The 16,288-nt window shown below is 38.8% G+C and overlaps 1 protein-coding gene across 1 annotated transcript; it reads left to right on the top strand.

The window, feature by feature from the left end:
- The first annotated feature begins 1,140 nt into the window (after positions 1-1,140).
- On the top strand, positions 1,141-15,661 carry WEE1 (WEE1 G2 checkpoint kinase). The gene is made up of 11 exons (XM_037838807.1): positions 1,141-1,908; positions 3,358-3,563; positions 4,044-4,107; positions 4,299-4,471; positions 4,943-5,064; positions 8,317-8,463; positions 11,836-11,931; positions 12,024-12,109; positions 13,111-13,281; positions 13,381-13,526; positions 14,442-15,661. Exons 1-11 carry the CDS (start codon positions 1,339-1,341, stop codon positions 14,593-14,595), a joined length of 1,935 nt encoding a protein of 644 aa, XP_037694735.1. The 5' UTR covers positions 1,141-1,338; the 3' UTR covers positions 14,596-15,661.
- The last annotated feature ends 627 nt before the right edge of the window (positions 15,662-16,288 follow it).

Below are 16,288 nucleotides of genomic sequence, written 5' to 3'. Positions count from 1 at the left end.
GGAAGAATATTCACCATAGGGCTATTTACAACTGAAAAATCTCAAGACACTTTTATATGTGACAATGAGGGACTGATTAAACCATAATATGAACGAGTACCAGGGGAATTTTTTCTCTAGATCTGCTTACGTTTGCAGCGAGCTGGTGCAATCGCTTTTTTTGTTTGTTTGGGTTTTTTTTGCCAATACTTGCCCACCTACTGGAGAACAATTATAAACACCATGTTCGCGTGGTAGGCATCTGGCTTTGTGCTAGGGCCGATCTCTGCACTGTTTATATTTACCACTGATAAGTCTCCGGTGAGACGGAGAGAACCACCGGCCTGGGAGAGCTCACCTAGCTGCGTACATACTCGACCTTAACAGCTACCCGAGGGGGAAACTGAGGGTCAGAAGCTGCTACCACAGCCACTGTCCCCGCCTCGAGAATTCGGCGTGTCAACCGTCTTGCTGATTTGGGTGTCCGCTCTAATCGCATGGATTCACACAGTTCAGAAAGTTTCTGAGGCCCGAGTCGCCATTGGGCGTTCAGACCTCGACCCAGTAGCCTGACTGGCCGTAGCCACGCCCACAACGCCCATCGGCCGTCACGAGGATCCTCAGGGCAGGAGGCCGGCCCTCCCGGGCAGCGCCCAAGGTGCATGGGGGTTCCCTACCGCCCGGGTCCGCAAGGACCCCGACGCGCTCCAGTGTCAGCCGTCCCTTCAATCCCCGGGACCTTGGCGGAGCAGCGAGGAGGCGAATGAGTCCCGCGCTCCGCACGGCCTCAGCTAACCAAGCTCCCTTCGCCCTTCTCGGGAGGCCGCTTCCACTCTTCCCTTGCAGCCCCGTCCGGGCGGCGCCCACCGGGCCCCCGGCAGCCCCAGCTAGCTCATAGGCCCGCGGGGCGGCGGCCCGCCCCGGCCTCGCCCGGAGCCATGCGGGAGGCGGAGCCAGCGGGTTCGCGCCAAAATCGCGTAGCTGGCCCCACCCCCGCGGGCTACGTCGCGCCCTCCTTTTTTTTCAAACCCAGGGCTGGACAGGGATTGGTGGACTGGGCACTCACGTGGTTAACGGTCGCGGGAAGCCGCGGAGCCCGAACCTGCGGCTGGACCTGCGGAGACCCCGGCCTCTGTGCCTGGGCTTCCCCACCTCTGCCGGACAGTCCACTACGCCACCACCGACACCGTCACCCGCAGCCCGAGCGCCTCGGAGCCGCAGGCCACCGCAGCGCGGACTCGCAGCCGCGGGGACCGGGCGCTCCCAGTCGCACGTGGCGGACCCGCCCCCTGGGCCGGCTGTGTCCTGGACTCCGCAGGCCCCGGCTCTCCGGCCCTCGGCCCCCGCCCCAGGGACGTTATGAGCTTCCTGAGCCGGCAGCAGCCGCCGCCGCCCCGCCGCGCCGGGGTCTCCTGCACCTTGCGGCAGAAGCTGATCTTCTCGCCCTGCAGTGACTGTGAAGAGGAGGAGGAGGAAGAAGAGGAGGAGGGCAGCGGCCACAGCACTGGGGAGGACTCAGCCTTTCAGGAGCCCGACTCGCCGCTGCCGCCCGCGCGGAGCCCTACGGAACCCGGGCCAGAGCTCCACCGCTCTCCCGGCCCGGCCCCCGGCAGCCCCGGGGAGCTGGAGGAGGACATGTTGCTGCCGGGCGCGTCCGCGGACGGGGCTGGCGGCGGGGCTGAGGGCGACTCGTGGGAAGAGGAGGGTTTCGGGTCCTCGTCGCCGGTCAAGTCGCCGGCGGCCGCCTACTTCCTGGGCAGTTCGTTCTCGCCAGTGCGCTGCGGCGGCCTGGGGGACACGTCCCCGCGGGGCTGCGGGGCGCGCCCGGCCGGCGAGGGCTTCTGTTCGCCGCGACCCGACCACCCGGGCACCCCTCCGCACAAGACCTTCCGCAAACTGCGACTCTTTGACACGCCGCACACCCCCAAGGTGAGTGGACTGGGCGGGTGGGGCCTCGCTGACCGGCCTAGAGCGCCCGGGGTCCCGCGCCGGCCGAGCCTTTTAAAAAGGCCGCGGCGCCAGGGGCCGAGCGGGGCTCTGCCCGGGTTCAGTTACATAACCGCCCAGCCGCACCCCCGCTCGCTTTCCTGCGCCGCAACACAAAGTTGGCAGCCCTTCTTTTTGGCCCTGCCCAAAAGTTGTCGGTTAAGATTATGTAACTGAACAATGAGCCTGGTCTGGAACTTCTTCATCTTTCAAAGGGGCTGATCCGCGCCGTCCAGGTGGCTGAGGATTTAACGCTCTTTGAGTTGGGGCCGCCCCGAGCGTGTCATCCTGGAGTGTGGCAACTATAGCGTGGTTTGGAAGGATGCTGGAGTGGTGCTGGCCTGGCCACCTGACACCCCCGAGCGCCGCGGCCATATGGTGTCTTTTAAATGCAGTGGTCTGCCCAGTAATTTGGGCGGCGCGCGCAGAAGGAACTCGGTTTTAAAAAATCTTCATACGCTTATCGTTTCATGTCATGGGAAATTTGGGGCATGGAGGGAGACTATCCTTCGACTTGGGAGAAGAGGCTGACCTTCCAAACGTTTACAGTGTTAAAGACTCATAAATAATGCAAGGTAGCATTTCAGCCTCTTTCCTGACATGGTGTTGGAAAAGCGTTTGTTTATACCCTTGGGTTCGCAGTGCCCAGGTTTGATTGGCCTGAGCGTGATGATTACTAACTTCGAACAGTAGTATTGTTGCTTCAGCCCTTCTGCGTTTATACTGTTCATAATGTATCTTGAAGTAGGTGTTGGAGCACCTGTTTGTTGACTGGCCAGTGAGTGTGCAGGTTACCATTTTTAAAACAGCAGTTCTTAAGACAGACGCTTCCCAAAATTGGGACAAGTTTCGCATTTATAAGATTAATATGGGAAATGTACCTTTTCGAGTGATCATTCTATTTTGTGTCCAACGTACCGGTAGTCATAAATCTCAGGAATCCGAGTGCTCTTAAGCATTACTGTTTATTAGCCGACTTGCCCAAGGCAAAACCCTCTGGAAGTGAGGGGAGGAGTCCAGCGGAGGCGGCTTTCAAAGCCTTATTTAGATGGGGGAGGGGAGCTTTTATGGGCTCCCTGACTGCTTTCTATTTTTAGATGTATTGAGAGTTTGTTAATTCTTAACCACTAGAATGAAATTAATTTTAGTTAGCATTCGCATTCTTTTTAGGACTGGAAAGAGACTTTACTTGGCTATCCTTTTCAGAAAACGCCCTAAGTTTCCAACTTGCTAAGTTAGCCACTGTTCATTTGCTTGAAATACAACAAAGGCTTGTGTGTTGCTTTGACCCACACATTCAGTCATGTGAAAGGCTGCTTGAAGGTTGGGTTGGGAAGCCTGACTGTATAGGACTTGGAGCCTAAAAAATTTATTTTATTTTTCCTTCCATAGAGTTTGCTCTCCAAAGCTCGAGGAATCGACTCTGGCTCTCTTAAACACCGGGGTGGTTCTCTATTCATGAATTCAGAAAAATTAGGAAAAAGGGAATTTGACGTGCGACAGACTCCCCAAGTCAATATTAATCCTTTTACTCCGGATTCTGTGTTGCTTCATTCCTCAGGACAGTGTCGTCGAAGAAAGAGAACATATTGGAATGAGTAAGTCCTTTCTTATTCAATAGTTTGGTTTTTCAGACCACCCAAGATTTTCAAACTCATCAAAATTTAATTTCAGCTGAATGGGATGGGAATTTGTGTTCTGAAATTTTTTCTGTTACTAGCATCTAATTCTCAGAGGAGAGGTGGAAATAATCAGCTGTGGAAAGGAAGGAATAGGAAGCCTAGATAGCTTGTAGGAATCTGCTTGCGTCAAAAATAAGAGAAGAGGCAGGCAGGCAGAGTTGACTTAGAAAGGCTTTAATTTTGATGTGTGGTGGTTTTGGCAGTTACCTTCTGGTTGACAGTGTTTTCATCAGCTGGGTCAGTATTGTTACTGTGAAAATAACTGCTTTCTTTTCTGTTTTTATCCCATTAAAACCCCATTTCACTATACATTTTTTCAGATGGAGCTTTGGATCTCTAGTTGTTAGATCTTTTAGATATGTTGATGGAGAACTGCATAATTTCTTTTATTTTCAGTTCCTGTGGTGAAGACATGGAAGCCAGTGATTATGAGTTTGAAGATGAAACAAGACCTGCTAAAGTAAATAACTAGCTTTTCTTTTTATTTTTTCTGAAATTTGACTTTCTATTTCTTAACAATTTACTTCTTAAATAAGCTTTAAAACATGAAGTGTAATGATTTTTTTTAATTTCACACATAGTTCTATCACCATAGTGAAAAATAATTTTTATATCTTTATATTATATATATGGATACATCTTTTATTACAGAGAATCACAATAACTGAAAGCAACATGAAGTCACGGTATACAACAGAATTTCATGAGCTAGAGAAAATCGGCTCTGGAGAATTTGGATCTGTGTTTAAGTGTGTGAAGAGGCTGGATGGATGCATTTATGCCATTAAGCGATCAAAAAAGCCATTGGCCGGCTCTATTGATGAGTATGTATTAAAAATTTTGTCTTTAGTCCCCTCTGGTGTCACAAACATTAGTTTTAGGTGATCAAACACTAACTTTAATTCTCTAGCTTTTGAGAAATGATAATGATTTAATCAGATGCTTTTCATTTTGTATTAATGGTTCTTATCGGACTTGGTAAAATATAAGTAGTCTGATTTAGGAGGCTAACTTTAATTTCTTATTTCCTGTCAGCATCCATGAATTCCCAGTAAAATGGAGTATATTCTTTCCAGTTGTAGCACCAGCAAGATTCCTTCTTTCTAACATTCTTCTTTAATGGAGGTCTCTGGAAAAATTTCATGAGTTTTTCCTCCCACTCCTCCCTCTCAAACAAGTTGTTTTTCAGCATAACTATAGATGTAGATATATATTACAAAGTTCCAGATAAAATAATTCAGGTTAGGCTTGAATAGAAATTATTTACCATTGTATTAATCTCATATTTCTCCTAGGCAGAACGCTTTGAGAGAAGTATATGCTCATGCAGTGCTTGGACAACATTGTCATGTAGTTCGATATTTCTCTGCATGGGCAGAAGATGATCATATGCTTATACAAAATGAATATTGTAATGGTAAGTGATGAACTTGAGAAAATGAACATGGAGGGAGTATATGTTGCCTAAAGTCTGTGCTTTTATTTCTGTGTCTCTTACTTTTGTTGATTCAAAGATCAGAGGCCTAATATGTAGTTCAAGTGCAAGTAATGATACCTGTTTGTAAAGATTGAAAACTGTTCCTCTGGAAGTATCTTGGTTGTAGAACTATGCTTATCATTATGTGCCTGTCACCTAAATTCCTTTCTTTCTTGAAAGGACAGAGGCTTTGCCATACATATTTTGGTATCCTGGGATCTTCTCGAAAGGACAAGGGCTTTGCCGTACATATTTTGGTATCCTGGGACCTAGCATAATGTAAGGGGCGCATAGTAGTTAAGAAGATGTTGTTGTTGAATGGATTCTGCCTGCACCAAGCCTTCCCTTTTTGTTTCATTTTGTAGACTGCCAATATGCATGTGTATAAAATTCAAGGTATTTTTCAATCTTGCCCTTCTTCTGTCTGTCCAGCGTAGTTTACCACTAGCATCCACTACAAATCCTCTATTGAGTAAGTTACTCTCTTCAGTTCTCTAGCTGCTCCTCTCTTCTCCTTCTTCCGCTGGAAAAAACACAAAATAAAACAAGCATGTATAGGTTCAACTTTGAACCGCTCTATCTAGCTTTCAGTTTCAACAAGTACGTTAAGAGCCAACTAGTGTCCTTCCTTTTCCATTAAAGCTTTACCAAAATCCCAACTGGAATTCCAATCCTTATAGACATCTGTCATTATTACATACCCAAATCTATACTTATATATAATGAATTTCTATTTTTGTGTCTCTTCTGTGAATAGTAGAGAATTAGAGAATTTAGACTTTAGGGAACTCTTGAGAGGAGACAGCAAAAAATGACAGAATCAACTTTTGTTGATTATCATTTTTTCCTTAGATAAGCAAGACCTGTCAACTCATAACTTGTGAATAAATAAGTGCTGTGGTGGTTTCAGGTTCTCCGTATTTAAAACAATGAACAAAACAGGAGTAAAAAGATTCACTTTCTTAAAACTTCTAATAAGTTATCCATTTAATTAGTTCTCTACACTTTAAAGATACTTAGTCCTCATAGAGCATTGCTGCTAGTTTGTTTCACACAACTCTTGAAATGTTGCCATTTATACTAACTTCACAGTATTTGTAGCTATCTCCCATGACCTTGTGGACCAGTCTGTTTCTTAACCCTCCTTTTTCAGTAACTGCATTTAATACAGAACAACTTGCTCATAATGTCCTCTCCAGTCCATGTACCCTAGACAGCATATCCTTTTAGTTCCTTTCTTCCTCCCTTTTATCATGCTGATGTAGGTATTCTCTTAACTGTCAGAGTACTTAAGTAGAAATCACAGATTGTAACAGTCTACCAAGTATGTAATTGTGTAATTCAGATAATTTTGAGAAAACTCTTCGGCCTGGAGGATGGGGAGGAGTGAGTGATCTGGCTTCTCTCTCTAATTACAAAGACCTTTTCCTGTAATAAAGCAAGATTATAAAATACTCTGTTGAAAATAATTTATTAACATTTAAAGACAATCCCATGTAAAGATAATCTTAATATAGTTAAGATATTATGTAATTAGAAATTATAATATACTGTTCCAGTGTTTTTAAAGAATCCTTTTGGATTCTTTATAAGCTTCCTTATAAAGAAATAGGTCTTTAACAAATATCTGTGTGAATCATGGCTGCCTCTTTGTATGGTTGGTTGTTCTTGCTTAGATGAAGGAAAATGTTATCTGGATACTTGGGAGATGTTCCCTATCTTTAGTTTCCTTTTTCCACCAATTCTCAGGTAGAGCTTTTGAGTGTCTTAATAGGCCTCATCTTAAGGTTCTTTTCCACAATTTCAGAGGGAAAGAAATGTGTTACTGCTCATTGTACATGTTAATTAACTGATTACCCTTTACTGTGATCAAGTTTCCCTATTATCTCCGACAGTCATTTACATTTTAAGCCTTTTATCTTGGTTTGGTGGTAAACTTGGCATTTCTACTTTTGATAAACAAGTGTAGAAAAATGTTGATGAATAGGAAAAGAGAACCTGAAATGTCAGATAAGTGTTTTGCTCTTCACACTTTTCCTGCCCTTCCAGCAGTGATAGATAGAAGGAACTGGCCCAGCTATAGTTGTTGGACCCACTAAAACAAAAGTAGCTATATTTTTTCTTATAGAACTTGTTTTACGAAATCAAGCCTGCCTTGGCCAAGGACAGGTTTATTGGCCTGCTGTCTTTTAGAGCCCTCTTTTTACCACAGTTCAAGATTTTTACAAATATGGAGAACATACTTAAACCTATGATATCCAGTGTGTGTTCTGTTTATATTTTTAAAACACATTTGACATTTTGATATTCAGTCTTGTTCAAATTGTGGGACCGCCTTTCCTGACTATTTCGTTGACCTTCCTGATCTTATTACCCTGGCTATGGTTTTATTATTCCTAAACTTGAAATAGAAAAAAAAAAATTTTTTTTTAGTAACTCCTCACTCCTCATTGCCTCTGGGATGAAGTATAAACTTTATCTTTTATAAAGTTTTTAAAAATGGAAACAAATAACTAGTTCTATAAAAGCAGGTTGTTCTCATTCATAAATTAAAAGTATGCTAAGATAATCGTTCTTACCTACAAAGCGTATAGCCTTTTGTCACAGGTATAGAAACATTCTCATACATTGATAGTGAGAATATAAATTGGTACAGTCTTCTCTAGGGGAGGACTTTGTGTGTGTATATCCACATATGTGTGCCTATATTACAAATACACATGCCCTTTCACCCAGCAGTTCTATTTCTAGAAGATATACTAAATATGTATGAAATGACCAAAGTGCAAAATTCAAAGGATTGGAAATAATTTTAAAATGTCCATCAGTCAGGGGATTGGTTAATGCATTACTTTCAATTATACAGTAAAATTCTGTGGAGACATAGAAAAGGGTAGTTCTTTTTATACTGATATTAAATGATCTACAAGATAATGAAAACATGCTATTATCTGTGTAAAAAGGACATGAAAAGACTTGTAAGAAACTGATCACATTGGTTTACTCTGGAGAAGGGAACCAACTGGGTTGCTGGTGTATATGGGTGAGAGTAAGACAAGTAGGTTGAAGGGAAGAGATTCTATAGTTTACTATTTTCTTGGTTGAATTTACTGTCCTTCAGTAAAGGTAGGAGGAAGAAAAATAAGAATATTTCATAAAGAAGAAAATGCTGATTTTTCCTGTCTTGGTTAGGTGGAAGTTTAGCTGATGCTATAAGTGAAAACTACAGAAGCATGAGTTACTTTAAAGAAGCCGAATTAAAGGATCTCCTTTTGCAAGTTGGCCGGGGCTTAAAGTATATTCATTCAATGTCTTTGGTTCACATGGATATAAAACCCAGTAAGTATTCCAGATCCTCTGACCTGTTCTTTGGGTTTATAGAGAAAAATTGCTTCATTATGACAGTATGAAAACATACATCTTACTAAGTTTTTCATTGTTAGCTTTTTTGTTTGTTTTTGTTTTTGTTTTTGGTGTTTTTTTTTTTATTGTGATTGTTCACATACCATACAATTATCCAAAGATCCAAAGTATACAGTAAGTTGCCCCTGGTACCATCATACAACTATGCATCCATTACCACAGTTAATTTTTGTTCAATTTTTAGAACATTTTCATTACTCTAGAAAAGAAATCAGAAAAAAAAGGAAACTCAAATCCTCTCATATCCCATATACACTCTCATAGTATTGGTGTCGTGCATTTGTTACTGTTTATGAAAGAACGTTGAAATACTACTAACTGTAGTATATAGTTTGCAATAGGTATATATTTTTTCCTATATGCCCCTCTATTATTAACTTCTATTAAATCTGTATGCCTCCTATATGTCCCTCTATTATTAACTTCTAGTTATAGTGTCATATATTTGTTCAGGTTCATGGAAGAGATTTCTAATATTTGTACAGTTAATCTCGGACATTGCCCACCGCAAGATTCACTGTTTTATACATTCCCATCTTTTAACCTCCAACTTTCCTTCTGGTGACATACATGACTCCGAGCTTCCCCTTTCCACCACATTCACGCATCATTCAGCATTGTTAGTTATTCTCACAACATAGCACATCACCTCTGTTCATTTCCAAACATTTAAGTTCAACCTAGTTGAACATTCTGCTCATACTAAGCAACCGCTCCCAATTCTTTAGCCTCGTTCTATATCTTGGTACCTTATATTTCATGTCTAGAGTTTACATATTATAATTAGTTCCTGTCAGTGAGATCCTGCAATATTTGTCCTTATGTGTCTGGCTTTTTTCACTCAGTATATTGCCCTCAAGGTTTCGTCATCAACCCTTTTTTTTTTTTTTTTAAGATGGTTTTGTTCACACCGCATACATTCCATCCTAAGTAAACAGTCGATGGTTCCCTGTATAGTCACATATTTATGTGTTTTCCACCCTCACCAGTATAAGGACACCTCCGTTTTCTTCCACAAAGCAGGAGGAAGAGTCAAAGAAGGTAGAGAGGCAAAAGAGAAAGAAAAAAGAAAGGAGGGGAAAAACATGACAGCTAGGAACCAGCAAAAGGAAAGATAACCTTAGATGAAAGTAGAATAAAGAGTCAGACAATGCCACCAATGCCAAGAGTCTCACACCCCTCCCCTATGCTCCTTCTTACCTGCATTTACCTTGGTATATTGCCTTTATTACATTAAAGGAAGCATAATACAATGATTCTGTTAATTATAGTCTCTAGTTTACATTGATTGTATTTTTCCCCCAATACCTTCCTATTTTTAACACCTTGCAAGGCCGACATTCATTTGTTCTCCCTCATGAAAAAACATATTTGTACATTTTATCACAATTGTTGAACACTCGAGGTTTCACTGAGTTATACATTCCGTCTTTATCTGGCATAGTCCTTTCCATGGGTCTCTAAGACAATCCTTTGTGTTGAAGACGTTTGGCCTGTAGCTGATTGTCAAGTGTTTTCATGGAAGCATCAGAATAAAAACTATCCACAACCCTTGGAGATGGTGGGGAGGACAAAGAACTCAGGATTCAGTAGCACCTTCACCCATCTTTTCTCAATGCCCCTAGAGCCATCAGCAGTCACCTTCAGATCCCATCCTTGTCACCAAAACTTAAAAAAACTATTCATGCAATTTAGGATCTCACCGTTATACTGAGTTTTTTATGATTCAGGTAGCATCCTGTTCAGAGAGCAGAAGGGAGTGCCCCATTTTTAGCTTTTTAAAAGACCATTGACCCACTTATGATTATTGTTTTATGATTTCATTTATTTCTTCCCTTGTTCCCCCAAAAGATTTAAGGTAATAAATTCATTTTTATTACAAACTGGAAAAAAATGTGCTGTATCCTTTAGGAACCAAAAAGTTTCAGTGGGATTTGGATGGGGAAACCTAAGAAACTGTGCTTAATGCCCCACTCTTCTACTAGGTTATAGAACCATAATTATAAAATAATGCTGCTGCTGCTGCTAACAGGGCTAGTCCGATAAAATGAGAGATGTGAAAATATTTTACAAACTTAAGTGCTATACAAATGTGGTATTTCTAGTCTGTAAAAATGTTACTGTATAACATAGAAAACAAAATGCATTATGTATTATGATTGTAACCGCATAAAAAAGGTTGCAAGGGAGTTAAGACAATATGGTGGTTTTATTTTTTCTCTTTTCTGTAATAGTATTTTTCAGCTAAAAATTATTGCTTGATTTTTTAAAATATGAATTTTATATGTAAATAACTCCAATATTACTGTATTGTGACTCAAAACAACAGTGCTCTTTCAAAGCCTCATAATGCATTTATGAGGTTTCAGACTGTCAAACTGAAGGCACAGGTTTATATAATTTCAGGTTAAATTGAAACAAAAGTTATTTCAGAAGCAGTAACTATATTGTTTAAACAAAAAGATGAAAAAAAATATAGACAAGTCATATTTTTTAAAAAATTAAGTCTCAGAACTACAATTCTAAAATAATGCTGGTGCTGCTAACATAACAGGCATTAGAATAACCTGAATCTGAAAATGCTTTGAAAACTAAGTGCTGTACAAACATGGCGATATTTCTAGCCTATAAAAGACAGTAACAATGTTATTTCATTACTCATGAAACAAAACGGCATGTGCATTATGATTATAATTGTTTTTTAAAAAGATGCAAGTGAATCCTGCAGTAGCATCTTCATGCAAAATCCTCATTTTATCAAATAACATCATACTGTGCATGCTGTAAACTTTTTTAGAATTTTCTCTGTACCTTTTCATATCTGTAAAATCATTCATCTAATAGTCAAACCATAGTAAAATTTTCCCCGATTGACCCAGGTCCCTGACAGTTGATTTCTCCAAACTAGTATCCGGCTCAGGACCATGCATTCCATTTGGTTACATCACCAGTTAAATGACTCATTCATTTCACACCAGTCTTGTAGACTGAAATTTATGCTTTAGCAGAAATTACGTGTTATGCCCTTTTGTATTGTTCCTAAGTAATTAAAACTGCTTCAGGTCAATATACATGGGCCTTATGAAATGGTTTTCAAGTATTCAGGGATCAGAAAAAATAGCCTTGAATAGTCCCTATTCCCTGAGAGTCTTATTTTCTTTGGGTTTGGGATAGAACATGAGAATCTATTTTTAAAAGCTTTCTAGATGATTCTGGTATAGTCTTGTTTATGAACTCTTATACTATTAATTGTGAGTGTGGCTTACATAAATTAACCTTATTTGACAGGTAATATTTTTATATCTCGAACCTCAATCCCAAATGCTGCCTCTGAAGAAGGAGATGAAGATGACTGGGCATCCAACAAAGTTATGTTCAAAATAGGTAAGAAAGATAGCTAGGTTATTGCCTTAAAATAGAGAAGGTTGTTTTGTTTTGTTTTTAACTGTTGACTGTAATTTTCCCAATATTTCTAGGTGATCTTGGGCATGTAACAAGGATATCTAGTCCACAGGTTGAAGAGGGTGATAGTCGTTTTCTTGCAAATGAAGTTTTACAGGAGGTAATTTTTCTCTTTTAATAATACTGTTTAAGTGTTTTTTTAACACTTAACAGTTGATAGAAGAATATAAATTCATATATATTAAAAACTTAATAACTTGGCAGAATGGTAATACAAAGTAGAAAATTTAAACAATTGGAGCTTGGGGTATTTAATCTGGCAAGAGTCAGTAAAGGCAAGGATTTATTATGTTAACATTAGTGGAGTTGTGATCAGTTAGGTGCTATCATATGCTCCTGGTGGAAAATTTAAATGGCATAGCCTTTTTAGAGATCAGAGCATTAGTATCTGTCAACATTTTAAAATCACATACTCCTTTGACCCAGAATTTCCACTTTAGGAGTCTCTCCCATACAAATATTCATATACAAATTGAGAACAATATAAATAAGTATTTACTAATTTAAATTAGTAATGATACATAGTAGAATGATCATAGTAGAATGATAATACAGTTAATAATACAGTTTCAAAAAGTGACAAGTGTTTCATGATAGAATTTTGAATGAAAATAGAACAAGTAGAACCATATAAATGGTGTGATCCCATTGCTCTTTTTATATGTATATTTGTCTACTTTATTATGTATATGTAAGTTGTAACTTAGTGTGCATAAGTTTTGTATTTGCATATGAATACCCCAAAAAAGGCCCAGGAGTTTCTTCTGACAATTGAATTGGGCTAATGATAAAGAGGAACCTTTCATTTTTAGATGTATATATTTAAATTTTTCCTCCCAAGGGTGTATATTACTTGGTAATTTAAAAAATAAAGAAATTCCCCCCAACCTCCTCTCCCCAAATTTAGCAGCCCATAGGGAATTTTCTTGATATACTTGATAGGTCCTAAATCTAACATCTAGATGTGGTCGCTGAACATTTTAATTCAGTCCTGTTTCTCACCTAAATCTTCACTGAGGTGTGATCTTATTTTATTTTGACCATTTTTACATTCCCCTAAAGATGCTTTTTTTTTTCCTTTCTTTTTTCTTTTTTTTACAGAACTATACCCATCTACCAAAAGCGGATATTTTTGCCCTTGCCCTCACAGTGGTATGTGCTGCTGGTGCTGAACCTCTTCCTAGAAATGGAGACCAATGGCATGAAATCAGACAGGGTAGATTACCTCGAATACCACAAGTGCTTTCCCAAGAATTTACAGACTTGCTAAAAGTGAGCTTTTTATATATATATATATATGAAACATTTTATTGACATGGTTTGATGTGTTAAATTGCATGTCTTTACCTTAATTTTACTTCATTTTGTAAGGTTATGATTCATCCAGAGCCAGAGAGAAGACCTTCAGCAATGGCCCTGGTTAAGCATTCAGTATTGCTGTCTGCTTCTAGAAAGAGTGCAGAACAATTACGAATAGAATTGAATGCTGAAAAGTTCAAAAACTCACTTTTGCAGAAGTAAGGAATATTTTTTAGTTTTTTTTTTCATTCTTAAAGTTTAATGAGATGATGACTTAGGCTTTTCTGTTAGCAAGAATGTGTTTTGGCATGTAGTTATACAATGAAAGTTTGGAGGACTTTTGTCTTAAATTAACATTTGACCTATTTCATTTGTGTTTCTAAACTTTGAAATTATGAACTTTAAAAATTTGAGACTAGCATATATTTACAAGTGGTGATATTCCCCAGTCCCTAGATCATTGGAAAAACTAAATTTATACCAGTTTTTCTTTTCCCAAACTGTCACCATAGATTTTCCTTGCAGCATTATATTCTACTTGTTTTTATGAAAGAATGAAACTAATGTTGATTATGTTAGTGTTGATTCCCATATTTAATCTGAATGAACTTTGACATCTGTGGAATGCTGGTTTGGAATGATTTATCAAAAGGAGGTAAATAAATGTTGGAGGGTATTAAGTAAAAGTAACCATAGATCACATCTCTAATTCTTCTGCTTTGTTGCTACCATTTTGATTCTAACCTATTAAAACTGACTTGAAATAGTAAAAGGATTAATTGCCACTAGTTTAACATCCATCATAGTTCATAGAAATAGGAAGTAAAGTTTTTATTTCATCTCTTATGTAAAGTCAAAGTATGCACTGGAGTTTTATTTGAAATTATTTTTTATTGAGACCCAAAGTCATTTCTAGCATCTTTACTGTGTGTGTAAAGTCATTTCATAAATTTTAAGTTGTCTGAGCAAAAGCTAAAGTTTGGTATGTTTTTCCTCTCGTTTATGTCTTAGAATAATGATGGCTTCCAAAAATCTCCCATGTGTTAGTATAATTTGTCTTTGACCACTAATGATCTCTTCCTAAGGTGTATACAATAGGTAAAAAATTTTTTTTCCTATTTTTATATACTTAGAGAACTCAAGAAAGCACAGATGGCAAAAGCTGCAGCCGAGGAAAGGGCACTCTTCACTGACCGAATGGCCACTAGGTCAACCACCCAGAGTAATAGAACATCTCGACTTATTGGAAAGAAAATGAACCGCTCTGTCAGCCTTACTATATACTGAAACTACTCATTTTCCACCCATCCAGAAACTGTGACAAGAGGCTAAGTTGAAATCACTGCTAGATTCCAGTTTGCAATTACTTTCTTGATTGGTGTCAGTAGTTGTACTGAAATAACTTTTAGGACTTTTATTTGTGAATTACATTTGAAAGCTGTATTTCGACCTTTGGTATATCAGGCTTTTGCCTAATCTTACCGGTCTGTCTTGTATAGGATGTCAGTCACTGTTGGATGTTACACCAGCCTTCCCAGGGTTTACCACTGTGGTGGTGTGCTGCTTATAGTTTGCTATTGCATTGTAATAAAAGGTATCTTTCCCTGTAGTGACCAGTAAAAAGGACTCAAGGGCTTTATTACAAACATTATCTCCCTTTGAAAAGGGAAATACTAAGAGACTCAGTACTACTCAGCCTTTATTGTACCTGTGTGTCAGTCTTACTTTTTTTTTTTTTAATTGTGAATTTTACTTGTATATCCAACTGGGAGCACTTTGTAGGCATTGCATGAACCCATGGAGTGATTATTCTGTGGAAGTATGCCTTGTGAACTTGCTGCTATTTTAGTTTTGTCTTTGCTGTAAAATTGTAGCATTAAACAATCATTGTTGTTAATAGGCTTTCTTTTGAAACAATTATGTGAAATATCTAAGCTGCTCTTGATGAAAAGCAGCAATTTCCCTTTTTTTTTTAACTTTGAACTTTGAAGCTAGTGCATTGGAAAAATGCACCTTTTCCCCTTTTGGAACGCTGTATTAATGTAGTATAATTGTTACTAGTTTTGTAATATTTCCTGATAATGTCCTTCCCTGACTCTTTTTAAAAATGTCCCATCCCTCCTCCCAAGTTTTGTACTTGATTGTTTTGTTAGTCTGTTTTTAAATGTTTTGCCCAGTTTCTCTTCAATAGTTGTATATATAAACTGATCGTGGTGATACTGTACATAGCTGTTTGAAATGCCAGAATGACTTCTGACTATTCCAAGTTTTTCACAAAGTGTATTTTATCTGTGATTAGCCCTTTGATGAATAATATTGGTTAATAGATGTTGCAAAAAAAAAAAAAAAAAAATAGAATTTGACTGTTGCTTGTATTCTCATTAATTTTGCTTTGAAACATGGGTGCACTTGTCTATTTGACTTGTGTTTTATTAACATTGATTGGCATATTAAAAGTCACTCTGAGCTTACCTTAATTGGCTAAATCTTTGTGGTACCTGTTTTATACTATTTTATCTCCTTTATCACTACCTTATAAAATGTAGAATATAATGTATATAAAGTACTAAGAGCAGTTGGCACAATTTTTGTGGAATATGATACTATTTAATGTAGTTAACTGGTTCATGTTAGTTACATTTTGGGATTCCAGAAAAATTTACCCATCAAACCATGAATGTTTTTTATTTGCCATTATAAATTATTTATTTAATTATTTTAACATCACACTGCATATTATGCATCTGACTTGCTAGAAATGCAGTTTTAATGTAATTTAGAATAACTTCAGGTTATTAAGTATGAATGAAATATGAAAAATGACAGTCTAATTTGATCTGAGTCATTCACAGAAGAGAACTGTAATGTTGGGAGAGTTTTAACTTTCACAATGCTAAGTTGGGTTTGTTTTTTTTTTTTTATCAAAAAAAATTTAAAAACAAACAAACAATAAAAAGCAACCTAACCTGGGTTTTAAGTA

This window comes from Choloepus didactylus, chromosome 6 (genome assembly GCF_015220235.1).
Source record: "Choloepus didactylus isolate mChoDid1 chromosome 6, mChoDid1.pri, whole genome shotgun sequence".
Lineage (NCBI taxonomy): Eukaryota > Metazoa > Chordata > Mammalia > Pilosa > Megalonychidae > Choloepus > Choloepus didactylus.
This window is presented reverse-complemented; position numbering and strand designations above follow the sequence as displayed.